This window comes from Malania oleifera, chromosome 13, assembly GCF_029873635.1.
Source record: "Malania oleifera isolate guangnan ecotype guangnan chromosome 13, ASM2987363v1, whole genome shotgun sequence".
Lineage (NCBI taxonomy): Eukaryota > Viridiplantae > Streptophyta > Magnoliopsida > Santalales > Ximeniaceae > Malania > Malania oleifera.
Window position 1 is genome coordinate 36,204,722 of NC_080429.1, and position 20,617 is coordinate 36,225,338.

Here is a 20,617-nt window from a genome sequence, read left to right on the forward strand (position 1 = left end):
AGTTACAGATACACTATAACTAATTATAGCCATAACTGTGCAAAATCCTCTCTTACATTATGAAACCTTGCAAGGAATTCTCCAAAATTTCAAAGCACAAAAATCCCTCTAATCCGTTTTTAGACTCTTTGATAAGAAAAAATATAGCAACGTGCATAACTGAGTCATTGGCAATTATCAAAGAGACTTTTGACCCACCCGTAGGAAATAAAGGACGTGTATAATTCTAAAAGAATTAAGAAGAGATATGAAATAGTATTAGCCGCTCCCCTCCCCCAAAACATAAAGACCATAGCTGCTAAATTAACGTGCACACGCATTTTTATTGAATTTGAAATTTAATAAAAAAACATTAAAAAAAGAATTTATAGAGAAACCTAAAATATTATATTTGGCCACCACACACACTAGAATGAGACAAAATTTTTAATTTTTATATATCAACATTTATTTTTTCTTAATAATAACAATGATAATGACGATGATCATGCCATGCTAAATTTTCCTAGTTCAATTAGTAAGTCAAGCTGGGGGAGTTAAGGATGGTGAGTAAAGGTTCATATCAGTATATGGGCAGAGAATGCAGTTTTTAACAATGGTGACTTGCCAAGGGCTTCCACAAAACAGGATATGCTTCCCATCTCTACTTGCCTACCCAAATATAAAGCAATGGTGCTTGAAAAATGAGAAACAAAGTCGGTCTCCGTTGAGCTGCATCAGAACTTACTAAGAGCCTAATTAATTTTTAGAAGGAATTAGAAGTATCAAAATGACTAAACTAGTGACCAAACTCATATAGCAATGAATGACTAACATCGGCAATTAGCAAAATTCACTAGTAACAGCATGAACAGTGAGAATTGTTTTCCAAACAAATATGAAAAAACCATTCCTATGCAAAATTAACAGAACTGAAGACACGGCTATCCATTTGAAACCAGAAAAATCTGGAAATAGTTGTCCAGAACAATAAATTGTTTTCCTCGCAAAAAATCTGCTGCTAATACACTTTCAAGCAGAAGCAGGACTAGATTCTTGCAACCTCATGACCTTGGCACGCAACCTCTCCATAAACTCTGGATTGGCTGCAAGTCTACCCTTGACATATGAGGTTCGAGCCTCCTCTACCAGCTTATTAGCTTTCCCAGCTTCCTCAATCAGGGAAAACAAAGTCCTGAGACAATCCTTTCTGTTCTCTTCACGATGCTCAAACCTGGGTGAAGAAATACAAATAAAATAAGTTATTCAATCCCATCATTATTCTGGTTACATAAAGTACAAAACGCATGAAGAATATTGGAGATGACATTCCATCTCAGGCCAAAACTTTAAGAAAAGATGGCCAAGAGAAGCTGGCATTGAGCATTCCAGCTGTATTATTAGTGTGAAAGTTGGACCATAATATCCAAGACATGTCAGACGTGTGAAAATCCCAGAACTATTTTCATTCTTCTTACCTCTCACTGGTGATTGTAAGTTCATCCTTCCCAGGGTGATACCGTTTTCCAACCAATTCTATCAGCCGACGGAATTGATATTTTGAAAGCCCAAGCTCTTTCACTGTAACAGCCATTTTCACTTTCCTATTTTTGGGGTGCCATGCATCACCACCAGGTGCAAGAACAACCCGTGTTTGCCACCTAAGAATAGGTCCCTCACCTGGAGGGTCATCACTTGATTCCTTGCCTGGCATAGTGTTCTCTTCGAACTGTGGGGGTTCCTCTGCCTCCATCATCTTCGCACATTCCGTGACCATCTTATCCTCAAAATTCTTGTAAATCTCATAAGCTTCTGCAGCTTCAAGCTCCCCTCTTTCGCACATGTCACCCAGTTCATTAAACTTCTGTTCCACCTTTTGTTTTATCTCGTCTGGAAATAATTAATTTTTTAAAAGAATCCACATTAATCAATATGACATGGGAAGCAGCTAGTACATACACTGTTAGCAAACAGCCAATCCATGCTCCACGACAATATGCAGGGTGCGTCAGAAGTGAATAATATACTTGAGAAAAAACTAGTTAGTACATGAGCTAATATAGATAGAAATATGCAAGACATGGGAAGCAGCTAGTACATATAATGTTAGCAAACAGCTAGTCCATGCTCCACGACAATATGCTGGGTGCCTCGGAAGTGAATAAAGTACTTGAGAAAAAACTAGTCAGTCTAATAATATCAACACAAATAAAAAATCTCAGATATACTATGTAAAAAAAAAAAAATTCTCTGGATAACAAAAGAAATTCATTGACAAGGAGAAGAATGAATTACACAATTTAACAGAGGAAGAAAACAGAAAATTAAAAGGAAAAGAAAGCAATGAGAAAGATAAACCTATCACAGCAAGGTTATTAATTAAAATCGGGATCCTATGTACACTAGGACGGTTTGCAAGATCGGATCGTAGAATTGGTTCGAGAATCCTAATATTCTACTAAATACATAAATAGATATGAAAAATACATTTGAATGCAGTTTTTTCATAAACTTCAATGATTTAAACTCACAAAATTGGCTAGTAAGTGTTGAAGACTCAAAAAATTACAAGTATCTATGGTAGGGCCCTCACATAACAAAACCAAGAAAAGATTAATTGTTCAAATTTTTGCATTCCTAAGTTAATCAAACCAGCCTACAAGGAAAAGGACTTAATCACTTACAAGAAAACAAGAACATTATCATCTTCAGCATAAATCAGTCAACAAACCACCATACAACTTTGATATCCATTTTTCTCAAAAAATATTCTAAAGAAACAAAAGCTAAATTATCAAGCTAGCTTCTACCTTAAATGTCAGCATCCCAGCGACCATTTGTCTCATTGGTATCACTAAGACCATCATCAATGACTTCGTCAAGGCCATCTTAAAGTCATCACTATCATTATCATTATTATTGTTTAAATGCATCAATGTGCATATACCTATCCTCATTTTTAATGTTTAAAGTTTGCACCACTTAATAATCACTAATGAACCAAAAAGTAAATTTTTGAGTTAAACTTAGTCAATTTAAAATAAACCAAATCACTTTCTAAGTTTTCCATTTCATGTATAAGTTATACAAGACAAACCCCAGTATCTATGAAAAGTATTTTAGTAAAGATTTTTAAAATATGAACAAATGTAGGATCTTATGATCCTACCACAATCCTACTATGATTCTACGATCCTATTAGGATTTTACTATCATCCTACCAATTTGTGGTTCTAGGTAGGATCAGGATTTTTTAGTAAAGTAGGATCATATGATCCGGATCACAATTTTAACAACCATGAGCACAGCTATATACATACATACACACACACACACATGCACGCACATAGATACATATACGTGTGTGTGTGTGTGTGTGTGTAACACCAAAGAAACTTATTAGAGGAGAAGTAGGGTCCAGCAAAAAGAAGAAAATGAATGCAAGCAGAAAAACACATCATCCCATAATACAAGAAAAAGAACAATACAAGAAAACCTAAAAAACAACAAAAAAATATAAAACAACTCTTACAGAGCAAAGCAGACCAATCCTGCTGTAAATATGCCACAATAAATGCTGAAAGAAATCATTCGATGACTCAACGATGCCATTCATTGTTATGCTAATTTAGAGGTACTGGTCTATGATTGGGTTCCTACTACTTGATTTCATTACCTAAAAATGATGTCATCCACAATAGAGGTTAATGAAGTTTCTACTATTCAAATTAAACAAGTTAGAGGAGATGACCTATTTTATGTTCCCTCTCATTTGGCTTATTTAATTTAGAAGTCATGGCTACCTTTAATACTTGCAAAGAAAGAACCATTCTAAACCAAGTTTTTATTAAAGTAATTTTCAAAAAATGAAAATATCACTAAAATACATATGTTTCAAAATCCACTTTTTCCAAAGGGACTTTTTATAATTTAAGAATTCATTTATAAACCCTAGGGGCTAGTTCACACAAATGTACAATTCATTAATCATATGGAGACAAATCTAATACAATAAATTTAGTAAGAATAATCAATTCCAACCTTAAGTGGTTTGAGAAGAAGAAAAGGAGCAACAATTGTAATAGGCATTCACGTCCTTAGCTATTTTTTTTTTTTTTTCATGTATCCATTGTCTCAAAAACATAACCTCTTGCTTCCCTTTTCATTCAATTTGTGGATGTTGCTTAAAGAACTCTTAAGTAGTTTTTTATTTTATTTTTATTTTTTATAGTTAGCTGGAGAGGGGCATGGTGAGGTTCGACATTAAACCCCACTCAAACGAAGAGTGGTATGAGCCCATTGCCACTAGGGCCCATGTCCTCAATTTTTTTATAGAAATAATCAGAAAACACCATGGGTCTTCTCTTGTTTATGGCATGTCATATGTAGAATGCACCTTAAACAACTGCCAAGGCATCTAGGCTACAACCAAATGATCACCTAGGCCACCAACCAATACATAACAATGTTGACAACAATGACATCTTTCAAACCCAAACCCCTCCCCCCCCCCCCCCCCTCCCTTCCCGGTGCTCGGCGCGCCCAAAAGAAAAAAATCAACAGCCTTAGCTACAATGCAGAGGAAATAAGCATGAAATGTAACCAAATACAGTCAACAAATGCAAAAGCACTGCATTGCATTAATTCCTAAGTATAGACACAAGGACTCAAAAGACATTTTAAGCAAACACAGACATCTCGAAACTAATGTTTTTCAAATGGAGAACAGAGAGATTGTGAGAAAATAAAATAAAACTAATTCGTTTTCCAATTTCAATATACTATGTGACCAATTAGTGGTAATATGAACTTGCCAAGGATGTGCTTGATGTATATTTGGGCTTTGGGTCCCCTTGAAAGAAACAAAACGTAAATTAAAAAGAAAGGGAAAACCTTGCTTATGCAAACAAATAAGATTACTTAACTACCAGCACTTCATGCAAACATGAATAAAATAAATCAATGGATGCAGAAGCAGGAAAAACATAGCAATGCATTACCAGAATATTTTATCAAATTATCCAAGGTGGGAGCATGTGAAGCTACCCAATGATGTCTCATGTATCCTCTCCCCTTCTCTCTACCCTCACCCAAAGTGTATTGCTATTCGATTGTAGACCATGAAGGAAGGAATCAGCAGAAGATTCAATCTTGGATTGTAGGGAAAACCTTAGATTTGAGACTAGATGGTGGGGAAGAGTAACCCCAAGTGAAATCAAAGTGATAGGCTGTCTTCGTAGTCAGTCAAATGGTTTCAAGAGGGGATATTGTCGGTTTTTGGAAGATTGGAAAGAGGTTTTCAAAGCACAGGAGTTGGAAGCATCAGGTATTTGCTTTCAATTTTTGGGGATAGGGTTGGGATGGAAGGGGAAAATTATATTGATTTTTGTTCCTCATGGAGCCAAAGGAGAGGGGTTGTGGGGGTTTATTAAGGAATTTGGAGTGATGGCGCACTAATTTCGAGCAAAGGAAACAGTTCTGGTGAAGGTGAGCTTAGTGAGGGGGTTCAGAGGAATGCTCATTTAAGCAGCATGCTTATGATGGAAGGAAGTAAGCAATTTTATGATCGTCATGGGAATGTGATGTAGATATGATGCTTGGACATTCATCATTTACCATTGCTCTCAGTGTTTAAGGGTGCTGGCAATTGCTGAAAAGGTAGAGCTATGGTTTCAGCTGGGGAGACTAAAGTACCTGAGCCAGCTAGGGTTTCTCAAGTGGAAGATAGTGCGGTGAAGGTTGGATGGAGTGGGCCTGGATGTCTAGTGGTTGCCTTGGATTTGGACCAGATAGTGGATTTGAATCTGGGCATATATTGTAAACAAGCCAAGAGAAGACTGTAGTGGGGTTCGAACTGAGGCCAGGCTATGGAAGGAAGAAAGATCAGTTGGGCCATTTAAGTGAACAAGCTCAAATTCCTGACATTAATTTTAGAGTCCAGGAGGTTTTAAAGTGATACTATGAATCTAATCATATGTATAATAAGAGGCTAGTAAGGAATCTCAAAGCACAAGGATCTAACCAGAATGGTTCGAAGACCTCTCTTACAGAAGAGAAAGGAGGTAACAGCAGCAGCTTAGCTGGAGATACTTCGCCTGTCGGGTTCGTGAAAGAGTTTCCAGTGGAGGATGATGAGGGTGGAACTAGGAAACAGTGACACTTCTGGAAACCTAAAGTATTGGTATCTGACATGTGTTGCCATGTCAGATACCGACAACTGTCCAAAGCTCCCCAACAAGTATTCAACATGTATCAGAAATTAATTAATCCATTTTTATTTTTGGACACAGCTAAGACACTTCCCAACACAGCAAGGACACCTCTGGGACACACTTCTTGCACCGAAATGCTGCATTTTTTTGCCCCCCTCTAATTTTGTTACCAAAACCCAAAAAGAATTGAGAAGTCAAGAGACTAAAAGTTAAAGAGATTCCTTACATTGGAGTGATTTGACATTGGAGCCCTAGCAACAGCGCTAGCCTTGTAGAACATTGGACCACCCAAACCCAGAATCTCAAACCCCCCCCCCCTCCCCCGAACTCTCAAGTTATCGCCAGTTTGCAACTCTAGAAGAAAATTTTTTAAAAAAGGGCATTCCCAGGCCACAAAGCTCCCCACTTTGTTGGGGTAATATACACAGCCTTACCCCTGCTTTTATGCAGAGAGGCTGTTTCTTTTGACTTGAACTCATGACCAACCGGTCACAAAAGAGCAACATTACTGTTGGTCCAACTCTCTAATAATCTCCTTTTTTTTTTAAATAATAATAATTTCTTGACGAGCCACGCCGATTGCCCCCATCAGCCATGCGCTTGAGTTGATGATTGCAAGTGTAGTTCAAAAAATTGTAATTGATAATTCTGCATGAATGGTGCCAATTTATCATTTTAAATAAAAATCACCACAACATTTGTTGTCCTAAAGGAAAAATATGCCTACATATATATTTTCAAATTAAGTAATGTATCCATACCATGTCGTGTCCTCATTTTTTTCAAAATTGTCTCACTGCCATGTTAGTATCGTGTCATACCCTTGTCTCGTGACTGATTTGGTGCTTCCTAGGGGTGGAAGAACCCACGTGGAGCAGCAGCTTTCTGTTGAAGGTCGTGAGTACTGAATCTGTAATGCAAAGCATTCAGAGGTGGTTCGCTAATCCGGTTGTAGCACGGATGCAAAGGGATGTAATAAGGCTGATGTATAAAGGTACATAAGAGTCGATCAGAGGGGCATGAGGGGACAAGTAGGAAGGGATTTCTTGTTAACAATCCATTGAACTCAAACCAGCAGGGTTGTAATTTAAAAAAAAAAAATATTCTGCATGGAATTTTTTTGTTGAAGAATATCAATACCATTCCCATTCGGTCTAATAGAAGGACATAGGAAAAAATGAGATTGAGAAGGAAAGCAAAAGGGGTGACATTTTGAACAAAGAGAGTGAGTTTGCCCTGTGTGGACTATTGTTGGATGCACTCAATGATCAATTTGGAGTCTTGGACATGATTCCGATTCTTATGAAATACTTGGAAATTTTTTTATGTGCCTCCTCCCACAGGAAGGTTTGAAGGTTTGATAGGGAGTAATTGCAGGGTTCAAATTCCCCCTACTTGTGTGAATGAGGCTAGTGCAAAGGAAGTAGAAGGTCAAAGTTATTGGATAAGATGAGTCTGGGTTTGGTTGATCCTGAAGGTAATGAAATTCGTTGGGATGATGCTGAAAGTAAAATAATGAATGGTCAGTGTGAATTGGCAAATTGACAGAGTTCTGTCAATTATGATGGCAATTGCTTGAAGAGGGGTTTTCTTTTTCAGAGTTTGTTAGGTCGAGTGTTGGTTTTGTTTTCTTTTTCTTTTTTTTTTTCTTTAATTGTTTTTCCTTTTCTAGCTCTGAAGGTATCTTATCCTCTCCTAAGCTGTATTTTTCCTCCTCTTTCTTGAAAAAATTCTTTTGTTATATTAAAAACAAAAAATCCAAGGTGATGAAGCAAGTAAAACTTTGTATACCTGGGAGGAGTTTATCCCAGCTAAGCATATCCTCCAGAATCTCCTCACACTCCCTAGTGTCCTTGAGATACCCTTGCTCTGTTGCCTCCTTAATCATCTCATCCCACTTGCCATCGTCCATATTGAAGTACTCATCCTTAATCATTCTCCTCGTAACGATATCCCTGGCATTATACAAATCTCCAATCTCCTCATCAGTCTCATGCGCTTCATCAAAATCTGATTCAAACTCTTCGTTCGTAACATCATCTAATGGTTGGAACTGAAGCTCTTCAATCAACTCATCATCTGTATCCTCATGCTTCGCAGCCAATTTCCTTTTCAGTATCGACTCAAGGATGGATGGCAGTGTATCTTCATCACCTTTAAAATACTTCTCTATCATCAACTTCAGATCTGCAACCCAACAATTTACAGATTAAAAAGCAAATAATTTAATTCAAAAAACACCACTGTTGTACAATAACTATTTCATGAACAAATAACACAAACTGCAAATAATTTAGACCAAGCAACCTCATAATCAAACAAATTCCTACCCACTGCAAATGAATAAGAGCCTGAACCCTACTATTAGATAAATTCACATTCTTCAAACACACTAGAGGAATTTTCAAAAAAATTTCAGAACCTCTGATCCCAGAACCAAATAAATTCAATATTTAGCAAATGTTAAAATATAGTTCAGACCTAGATACATCATGATTAAACAAATTCAAACTTTTTCCCTAAAATTTGATTTCTGAGTTTTGCAACATAATTATTTTAAATATTATAGCAAAAAAGTCAAAACATGAAAACAATTAGCCCAGCATATGATAGCTAAGAAAATATACGGAAACAGAAAATTTTTAAATTAAACCAGAAAATTTTCCATTATTCATGATAAAAAATAAACCACCACTAACCTCAAGAATTCACCTCCAAAAGTAGCCATGACAATAAATAATAATAATAATAACTAGCCACGAGCATGTGCAATGGACATGATCCATGACATTAGGGCATTTGTCATTCTAAGACAAATCAGTTAACTAGATTAGAGAACAATTTGAATTAGTATACTAATCATCTTATTTATCAATGCAATGGTTTTTGAAACAGAAAATGACAGAGATGCAAAGGCTAATTTACACCATTAATACTATATGAATTCAAATATTTGACCAGAATTATGAGTATTAAAATAAAAAAGAGAGGGAGTAGGTGGTGATATTTTTTCCAAACTACACATAGCACCAATTTAAATCTCAATAAATGGTAATTTTTTTTTTCAATAAGAGAAAATCTTATTAAAAACCGAAACAATGTACAAGAGAAGAGGACAAAAGTCCTCAACAATATACAACTACAAAACAATCAACTGAAAGATTACAATAGAGCTGCCTTCTAATCCCTTTGGGGTCACACATCAATAAAGCCCAAAAATAACCAAAAGAGTGGACCCAAAGAGAAGCCAACCTATCACATAAGAAGTTAGGACAATTTGTGCAGCTCTAAAAAATTCTCGCATTCCTCTCCATCCAAAGAGTCCATAAGATGGCAAATGCAGCTAATGCTTCAAACAGCAGTAGCAAGTAGCATAGCGTAATGATAACGGGAATAGCGGATGTAACATAAGTGGAAGCGGGTGTAACAGCCATGAATTTTTTCAAGCATACACAATCTTATGTATATTGGTTTATTTGCATGTTTTAAGCTCTTAACCCTTCTTACAAAGAGTTTCAGCATGCATGTTTTATCCTTTAGCTCAACTCACTAATGTTGTTTAGTAAGGGCAAGAAATTTTACACCTTTTTTAAAACAACTATTGACAGAAAAATTATATATTTTTTGCATTTTTCATTAACCATAAATTTATTAACAAAATAAAACACATTACACACTCCATTATCTGTTAGGCACATGAGACAAAAATAATACAGTAAATTAAACAACAACAACAAGAGGCCAAGCCTTAAGCTCCACTAGGTGGGGTCAACTATATGAATTCTTTTCCGCCAATTGCACGATCGTGAGCAATTTGTGCTGATAATTTAGGAGCTGTTTGGTATCACTGTCAAAAATGATGAAAATGAAAACTAGAAACAGAAGTTAAAAACTAGCAACAAAAACAAAAAAAAATTGAAAATCTGCAACCTATTTAATTAATATTTCTAAAACCTAAAACAAATTAAAAATTTTATTTTATAAAAAAATGTTCATTTTTGAGCTTGAATCAAATAACAATTAAAAAGATATAATAAATTTTTTTTTAAAAAAAAGTACAAAATAATACAAATTAAAAGCACTATAATAAAAATAAAAATTATTACAATTATTTTACTTAGTTATTATATTTCAAAACTCACCTCACAAGTACATGGAAGTTGAAAAATTGTAAAAATATTTTGTAAATGGCTTTTATTATTTTTCAATTTTCTTTGAAATTTTATGCATTTTTTTATATTTAAGTGTATATGATCATTTTATTTTAATTTTAATTTAAAAATTATCAATAAAATGAATAGTTTAATCCAAAAAAATTAATTTTGGATATTAAAATATTTTTGGCCATAGGTTGCCAAAACAATTAAAAACCATTAAAATATAATTTTTTGTTTTTTTAAAAGCAATTGAAAACTGACAACAAAAATAAAAAATTGGCAATGTGGACAAACAGAAAATTGGCCAATAATTTGTTTCTTCACTATAAAGATATAAAAACAGAAAACAACAACGATAACCAAATAGACTCTTAAGGGCTACCAAACTCTTATCCACTATCTCATTCCAAGTTATTTTAAGTCTAACCCTACCCCCTCTACTACCACTAAGGATAATCAGCTCACTCTTCCTGACTAGTGCATTATTTGGCTTGCAATATAGGTGTTCAGTCCTTAATTTATCTTTTAAAATGATACTACAATCCAACTTAGCATTCTCATTTCGACATTTTTTACTTTTTGGATATGTTGTTTCTCATTTCTTAGTTGCCCAACATTCTAATCCATATAACATATTTGGTCTTATAACCTATAAAACTTTCCTTTTACTATGATCGCACAAGACGCCCAAAGCACTTCTCCATTTTACCCACCCTACTTTTAACTCTATATAACATCTTCAATTTCTCCTTTAGCTTTCATAATAGAACCAAGATATTGAAAATTAGCAGTGTTATTAATTTCTTGACTATCAAGTTTAATATTTTCTTTAATATTCCATCTACCATTAAAATTAAATTTCATATATTCTGTCTTATTTCTAATTATCCTAAAACCTCTAGATTTTAAAACTCCTTTCCATAATTCTGTATTCCACTCCTAGCTTCATCAATCAAGATAATATCATTTGCAAACAACATACAACATGAAACCTCATTTGGGAAACTCCAAGTAAGTTCATCCATCACTAGTAGAAAAAAGATAAGGGCTCAAAGCATATCCTTGATATACACCTATTGTCACTGGAAATTCCCCAAATTCTCCACCTATAGTCCTAATGCTTGCCATTGCTCTATCAAACATATCCTTAATGACATCAATACATCTACTACATAAAAAGTGGAAAAAAAAATGGTGTCCCTAAGACACAAGGTTACCTACTTTTTCATGGTAGAGGGAGGGTTGTCACAAGATATGCAGCCTTACCCCTGCTTTTATGCAAAGACGTTTCCTTGGACTCGAACCGTGACCAATTAGGCACAAAAGAACAACTTTACCACCATTCATCCAAGGCTCGCCCTCAGTATATCTACTACATATTCCTTTTTTCCCAAAACCCACCACAGGACTTTCCCACATACCCTATCATAAGCTTTCTCTAAGTTAATTAAAAACATATGCAAATCTCTCTTCTTTTCCCTAAATTTTTTTATTAATTTTCTTAAAAGATGTACAACTTTTGTGATTGATCTCCTATGCATAAAACCAAATTGATTGTTTTAGACCCTTGTTTCTACCCTTAGTCTATGATCAATTACTCTTTCCCACAATTTCATTGTCTTGACTCATACGTTTAATCCACAATAGTTATCACAATTTTGAACATCTCATTTACTTTTGTATATAGGTACTAAAATGTTTTTCCTCCATTCATTTAGCAATTTTTTTAGTTTTTATAATTGTGTTAAATAAATTAGTCATCCATATAACTACATTATCACTTAGGCATTTCCAAACTCCAATTGCGATGTCATCCGATCCTAAAGCTTTTCCATTTTCCATTTTTTCAATGCAAACTTAACTTCATTAACTCTAATTTTGTGAATAAATCTCAAATTTTTAACTTTTTGCTTCATTAATTCTAAGTTTAAACCATCTACTTTTTCATCAAATAGCTTATTAAAGTAACTTCATCATCTCTCTTTTATGTCTTCTTCTTTAACCAACACATTGTCATCCTCATTTTTTATACATTTTACACTATCTAAGTCTTTACTCCTTTTTTATCTAGCTCTAGGAAGTTTTAAATATATTTCTTTCCCCTTATGTTGTATCTAATATAGCAACTATGTGCTCTATGTTAAGCTTCACTAATGACCTTTCTTGCATCTTTTGTTGCAATAACTTCCAAAAGTTTTCCATGTTTCTATATTTTTTCCACGTTTGCCAAACTCTTTTTGTTTTATGCTTTTTGGACATCTTGATGCCACCACCAATTTTCTTTACTAGCTGAGAGCTTTCATAGATGCACCTAAAAACTCTTGCGCTATCTTTTAATGGAGCTAGCTATCCTATTCCCAAGAGTTTTAGCATCTACATTATCCTCTATTGTCCAATCACTCTCTTTGATCATTTTATCTTGAAATTTTATAATAGTTTCTCCCTTCAAGTTCCACCACCTAGTTCTCTTGCATTGATTGATGTTGCCCGTTCTCTTCCATTTCTTAATACATATATCGAACACTTGAATTGCATGTAACTTTACAATCCTTACATGCTAAATGATATGTACTCCAGTTAACAACAAATCTATTTCATTTTTATTTTTATCCACTATTGAAGGTTATTCAGCATTCCTCCCTCTTCTTAAATTATGTATTCATTGTAGTAAGGTCATATGACATGGTGAAGTCTAGGATCATATCTTCGAACTCATTTTTGTCTCCAAATCCATGTTCTATTGTCCTTCCCAATGTGTCGATCTAGATCAGCTTCTATGAATATTTTCTTTGTCCCTAATATCTCATGTATAATACTATTCATTTTTTTTAATGACTAAGAACTCCTACCAAGGCAACCCTTCAGACCCATCCAAGTGGCACCAAATCAAGAGGATGAAAACACTGCTGCCCACGCATTGACGCATCTCTGGTAATTCACCAGGCATGCCACAAATACTATCCATATCTTCCCAAAATTGTCTTTTAAGATTTTTTGTTAAGCCTATTTGAGGAGCATAAGCACTGATAACATTTATATCTCTTGACCTAAGACTATCTCTACTCTTTTAACATCTGAACACTACCTTTTAGATCTTTCTTTACAATGATTCCTACCTCATTCTTTGTGTTTTCCTTTTCTGGTGTACCAAAGTTTAAATCATGATTTTTCAATTTCTCTAACTTTCTCCCCAACCCACTTAGTTTCTTGAAGGCAAATTATGTTAATTTTTCTTCTAATCATTTACTAACTATCTCCATGCTTTTACACTTAATTGTCCTTATATTCAAGCCACTAATCTAACTCTATTCTCCTTAACTAACTTATTTACTCACCCACGTCCAAAATAATGTGGGAACCCTTGCATATTTGACACCGGAGCTAGGTGCTAACACAACACATCACTTCAGGGAAACGACCTAGCACACCCTCACCAAGTTTTTGATATACCTAGGTGGTATAAGTGCAAAACGTTGCTCGTAGGGAACACCCCAACATATAATCAATAAGGATTCATATCATAGAATATCTAATAAATTTAGACCAACAAGTTACATTATATAACTATAATCTCAGCTGTTAAATTATAATTATATAAATTTATAAATTTATCATGAAATAAATAAAGTACAAAGACTTGAACACAACAAAAATTATAAAGAAAACAATAAGTTTAAAATTATAGAGAAAAAAAAAATTACTAATAGTATCAAAATAATTTTTTTAAAACAAAAGAGTGTTCAATTATTGCATCTCTTATGAATATTAAAAATAAATATTTTTTGTTGCATTATCGTTCTCATTATAATTCCATTGCCTCTTCAATAGCTTATCGAAAATCAATAGGGGAAAAAAAAGAAAATGAAAAGAAAAAAGTAAAATAAAATATTTTTTTTTGCTGTAACTGCAGTTATGCAATGGTTATAGCAGCTGTTCAGTGAATCTTTAATGGCCGATACAGTTGTTAATTTTCTTCCCACTGCTTTACCAGTGTGTAACAGTATCACGAACCCAAAAAACAGTTACATAATGCCGTTATGTAAGGGTCGCACACACTATTTAAGACCATGATACAGCTCCACTCCACAAAACACTGCCATCTCAACTTGGCCCAAACCCCTATACTACACCAACAAAAGATTGCCAACATTCTGTGGCACCACCCTGTCTTCACCAGAGAGACCATTCCTTAGTTGTTTTACCACCTTACAAATTACAATGCAGAAACAAGTAAGCATTCATTCTTTAAACTCAGGCACATGACACACATATCAAGTGTTTGGGACTGAGAGACTTGTAGTGCCTTCTTTGCTGTAGCAAGGACAAAGGTTCAAATCTTCCAAGAACCTTCACCTTCCAAATATAGTTTTAAATAGTGGTCGCTACTGTTAATAATGACATTAGTACATTACCTAATGGTTTTTTCAGTTCCCAATAATATCACACCACTAAATTGGTGGGAAGAAAATTCACAACCATAGCACTCGTTATGGAGATATAGTTTATTCTTTACTTTTTCTTCACATTTTTTTCTTCGCATGAGATTCATTAATTAACAATTTGATATTAACTATATTATGTTAAAAACATTTATTTTGATAATATTAGTAATTTGATATTTCTTTTCTATAGTTTTCTACTTCAATCTTCTTTTCTTTTCTAGTTTCCTGTCACATTCAAGTTGATAGCACTTTATTTATATATATAACCATTATAATTTTCAAACTTAGATCCTAGTTATGCATCATAATTGTTTGTCTAAATTTATTAGATTTTTAATACTTCAACAGATAAAATAATAGAATTTGTTTAATTTAATGCATTATTTGTATTTCTTGTGTGCCTAATAGAAAGGGAGTGTATAATGTTGCTTTCTTTTGTTAATTAAATTATCATAATTCACAAATATGATTAATGAAAAAGAGAATAAAAAATATACAAGTTTTTTATCAGTAGCAGTGCAAAACAAATGTAAAATTTATTGCTCTCACTAAAAAACATTAAACATGCAAATAAACCAATTTACATGAGATTGTGCATGCTTGAAAAAGTTTCACGACTGTTACACCCACTTTTCCCATCCATATGTAACATCTGTGAAGTCTGCTTCCTGCTACACCCATTATAGTTACACTATGGCTATTTAAACCGTGCTTCCAATGATGTGGCTCCAAGGGAAGAGGCTGTGAACTGTGAACAGGGAATGTTGAAAGATGTGAGAAGAAAGATTTTGAAGTGAACAACCCTGAAGAATGACCCTAGCCAGCAAAATGGTCCCAAATGAAAAGTAAGGCAGTAAGCTCATCAATCTCTCTATGTTGAGATTCCTGAAAAAAATATTAAAATCCCACAACAAGAAGAGCCGCCCTCAAAAAGGATGAATGAGCCAATAGGTGCATCATGGAAAGAAGAGCGCTTGAACAAATGATTTCACCCACCCAATCATCCAACCAGATTCAGTGATTATATACTCCCAAACAAGGTCACTTGACAAATTCCTATTGTAAATCATTAAGCCATTAACCATCGACAATACCTCACCCTTGAAATCGTTGAGTTTGCCTCATAGATCATCCTCTTTGTCTTCAAGGTTGCCCACACCATCATGTATGCATCCCATAACTAACTCTAGCATGGCTATCAGTGCCTCAAATCTCTGGTCATATTCCTTGATTTGAATGTCTCACATCCCTTTCGTGTTTTGGGCACATGAGGCTCCCTTCCACAGTTGTCATCACCAGCGCTTGCTTTGTCTACCAACATGTTTTCCTTTTAGACCCAACAAACTTGCTTGAAATGCTCCAATAGCAGCCTTACTCTATACCAATTGTCATGAGGCTAGAGCTGGCACTCCCTTTGGCCAACCCCATGGATCCCCAAGCAAGTAGGAAAAAGGATGAAAGGCACAAGGAGAAAAAGAGAATTCACCATATTACAAGCTTTTGATGGCTGATTACAATTTAAAAATGAGGTAGAGCCCCTTTTTATAGCTGCTCCCATGCCAAACAATCTTCCACAAGACAAAGATCTCAATAATATCATTAAGTCGCAATTGAAGATGCTAAAAAATATTCTCGAACCTTTACATTTTTCCACGGGAAAACCTAGATTACTCAGGGAAAAAAGAAACCCTTTTACAATCATCTTCCACACAAAAAGCTTGCTTGGTACCTAGACATGGATGTGGGCAGCCCTACATGGCATGATCATCCCTTTTATGCTCATCACGTGAAAATAATACATGGACCATCACAATATCACTTTCTTATCATGTGCAATACATACAAATCCCACCTAATTACTGCCAATCATCATCACCACTAATATTTCACTTTTTTGGGTTCATGACCACCAATGATTGACTCGTGCATTCCAACATCTACATTTTTTAGAGAGAGAGACCGCATGTTTCGAAATTGGGACTTTGAATCCTATGAACCAATTTTGATCTTTGTATTCAATTATATGAAGAATCTTTGCAACCAAAATAAATTTGTTGCAAGTAATCTATGATAAAATAAAAATATCCATCCCTGATCATGGAAGTTCCCCCAAGACAACTTCTCATCTTATCTGTCTAAAAAAAAAATTCTCTCTTCCCTACCATAGAATTGGTATGTCAATCATGCGCTTGCACCGCGCACTCTCAAATAGTCTTTTTTCCTTCAATTTTTGTATTTTCAAAAGAAAATGGAGCAAAAAATATGCTAGCCAAATATTAAAAAAAAAAAGGTAGCATTTGTGGATGTAGGCTAGCAAATGCCCCGCAGTATTTCTATCAATTTTTTCTTGTGTTTTGATAGTTCTCCTATAGAACATCACAATACAAGGAATGCATACATAATGCTCACGTTGTTGCCTGTTGGGAATGTTCTTTGATCTGATGCTCATACACTTCCATTAGTACATTTTTTTTTTCAGTTTTTTGGAATATTAAGCTCATTGGTGAAAGATAAGAAAAAACATTGTAATAAATTGAACAATCCTACGATTTTTCCAATACGGAGGTAGGCAAAATTTCCTATGATGGGTTGGGTGAAAGCTTGCAATGATAGGAATGAAAGAATACAATGAACTTAAAATTCAAAAATTTAAAAACTCAAAAGTAGTGTGCTAAAGCAAATTTCTATAAATTAGATCAAAAGCATTCCTGACAATGTGAGTATTATACAACGCATCCCTAGGATTGTGGGGTAGAATAAAAGAATTATACCAAATACGAAGGAAGAAACAATAGAAATATTGGGCCATGGATACTGGCCTGCATCAATAAAATCTGCCTTTTTAATATTGGCCAATGTAATTTTTTGCACTATTTTCTATTAAAAAAACGAAACATAAGGAAAAAGTTAATTCAAGAGTGTGTTGTGGGCATCATACCAATTTGTCTGGGTAGATACAAAGGCCTTGTTTTGTTTGCATATGATAGCCTTTGAATAGAGGTCAAGATCATGGCGATCAACAATTCAATTAACTCACCAATTTAGTAAACTTCTTAAGTGATGCTGAACTAACACTTACCAATTCAAAGATTTCCAATTGCCCATTCGCCAAAGATCCATATAGAGGATCCATTGGACATTATTACTACCTAAAAAAAATGAAATTTTCACAATGCTACACATCTTTCACAAACTCCCAAACCTTGTCTAACACAAATATTCAGCAGTTAATAAAATTCACATTCACATCTAGAGACTTACCTAGTTATATTCAGTACTCACAATTCTCACATTTAGAGGTGCATTTGCTATTTGATATTTGATATATTTTTTTTTTTAAAAAATCCCATAGAAGTGAAAAAGAAGAAAAAAATGTGAAAATGAGAAACTTTATCAAGAGAATTAGCATAAAATGAGGGGATGCATATTTTGTTATACATTATTTGAAACAAATTTTATTAAACATACTCCCATTTCGGAAGATTGAGCTGGTACGTGATTCCAAATCCCATTACAAAACATGTTCTCTCTCTCAAATGCCATTTCTGTGAGTGTTTTTTATAACAGGCTGCTGCTCAAATATAATCAACTCAAAGAAATCAATGTAATAGGATTTGAACCAATCTGAATTTTGTGTTGCTCTTAGGATACCAATTCAATCCCACATTAAGTTGAATGTGGAATTTTGTGCTGATTTCGATTGTAAATTTTTCTTACCTTATCTCTTTTCTTTGTAGGAGGATTCCTTATCCTCCTTTTGGTAAGTTCTTCCTTCTTTTTCAATCAAAAAATAACAATAAATAAAAAAGGTATAGAAGTATAGATGGATAGATGTTGTTAAACTGTTACCTTTGTTGCTCACATCCTCTACATTAGTAGAAACTTCATCCGCTTGGGCTTTGGCTAAGCTTGCTTCAGGAAGAGGTTTATGGCTGTGATCAGATGAATCATTGCTAGATGAGAAGCACCTAAGCTTGAACTTGGAAGCAGGTGACGAAAAAAGATTAGGGTTTCGCTTGAAGGTTGGATGCGAGATAAGATGGTTGTGCGTACAGAAAGGAAAAAATCTTTGTAGAAGAGCACGATTCATGGCTTTCTTCTAGGTTTTATGTTTCGCTTCTCTCTCAGCTCTGCCATCAATAGGATCTCTGGCCCTGTAACATAAAATTCCACAATTGTTATTTTCCCCTCCTCATTTTTCAAAAACATTTTCCCATAATAGCAAATTTGTCACGCAATTTTTTTTATTTTAAGGTCACAACAATATTTACTAATTATTTTAAGGCTTTGAATTTGAATTAATATTAAATTTGAATAAAACGTAGTACAAAACTGTATTAAACTTTATTCAAATCAACCCAAATCTAAATCCAAGATCTGATGATTAAATAGCATAAGGTCATTTTGAGATATGTTGATAATTATAGGATATTTTGGGATAATTATCACTAGTTATCGGAATAAATTTGACATAATTAAAAGGTATTATAAGATAATTGTTGGTGGTTAAAGAAGTATTTTAGAATAATCATTGGTAACTACAAGCATAAATTTGAGATTTTTGAAAGAAGATACTAAGGTTACTTTTGGTTCGTGGAATGTCAATTCCCATAAGTAGATTACTTATAGTAGGTTAATTACAATTAGTTATATTCGAAATTATGTTATTATTATAAAGCAAATAACAATGTGAAATATTTTATAAGTCCATAATAAAGAATAGATAAGGAATAACTATTTCCAGATTTCATTATGGTTATGTGTATTCATTTTTATTACAAGTTAAATGAAATGATTAGGAATATACAAGGAATAGCTATTTCCTTCATATTTCATCTTATTTCAATGACTAACTAGTCTACCGAACTAAACGAGTTGCAAAGGGAGAATCTCTTTTATAGTATTAGAGAAAATAATAAATAATTAAATAGTATAAGGTCATTTAAATAGTTGTAGATAGTTATAGGTGTATTTCGAAAAAATTACGAGTAGTTATAGGAATAAATTTGACATAATTATAATGATATTTTGAAATAATTGTGGGTAGTTAAAGGAATATTTTAAAATAATTATTAATAGTTAATTTTACATTTTTTAAAGAAGACAACGAGGAGAGAATCCCGTATAATGAACTTGATATTCAAAAAATTAAAAACGCAAAAGTAGTGTGCTAATTCAAATTTCTTTGAATTAGATAAAATACAATCCTGACAATAAGAGTATTATACAACATGTCCCTAGGATTGTGGGAGGAAAAAGTTTAATCAGAAGTGCATTGTGGGCATCATACCAATTTGGCTGGGTAGATAAAAGGCCTTGTTTGTTTGCATACGATAGCCTTTGCATAGAGGTCAAGATTCGTGGTGATCAACAATTCAATGAACTCACCTATTTGGTAAACTTCTTAAGTGATGCTGAATTAACACTTACTAATTCCAAGATTTTCCTATTGCTCATTTGCCAAAGATACATATAGAGGCTCCATTGGACATTATCACTACCTAAAAAAACACAAATTTTCCACAATGCTACACATCTTTCACAAACTCCCAAACCTTGTCTAATACAAATATTTGGCAGTTAGAAAAAATTCACATCAACCAGAAGGCATAGATGAAACAAGTTGGAATGAATTGGAGGCAAAGGTAGCGTCAACCATCTGACTTTGTTTGGCTGATGATGTGTTGTATCACGTCATGGATGAAGATACTCCGGCAACAGTTTGACAAAAACTAGAAAGTTGGTATATATTTAAGTTTTCATCGAACAAATTGTTTCTTAAGCAAAGTTTGGATTGACTTAAGATGACGGAGGGTTTGGATTTGAA

At 34.0% G+C, this 20,617-nt stretch overlaps 1 protein-coding gene across 1 annotated transcript; it reads right to left on the reverse strand.

The window, feature by feature from the left end:
- Positions 1–796: 796 nt before the first annotated feature.
- Positions 797–19,026, reverse strand: LOC131146076 (uncharacterized). The gene is made up of 4 exons (XM_058095367.1): positions 18,640–19,026; positions 7,983–8,378; positions 1,458–1,869; positions 797–1,213 (listed from the first exon to the last, which is right to left on the reverse strand). The coding sequence occupies exons 1-4, from the start codon at positions 18,878–18,880 to the stop codon at positions 1,012–1,014; spliced, it is 1,251 nt and encodes a 416-aa protein (XP_057951350.1). The 5' UTR covers positions 18,881–19,026; the 3' UTR covers positions 797–1,011.
- Positions 19,027–20,617: the final 1,591 nt, after the last annotated feature.

Bases quoted from the DNA above. Each gene is read 5' to 3' on its own strand.
- LOC131146076 (XM_058095367.1), bottom strand. From the start codon at position 18,880: ATGAATCGTGCTCTTCTACAAAGATTTTTTCCTTTCTGTACGCACAAC. The intron at 8,379-18,639 runs GTAACAGTTTAA...GTTGGGTTGCAG, and splicing joins AGAGGATGTGAGCAACAAAG to ATCTGAAGTTGATGATAGAG. The intron at 1,214-1,457 runs GTAAGAAGAATG...TTCTTCACCCAG, and splicing joins CTTACAATCACCAGTGAGAG to GTTTGAGCATCGTGAAGAGA.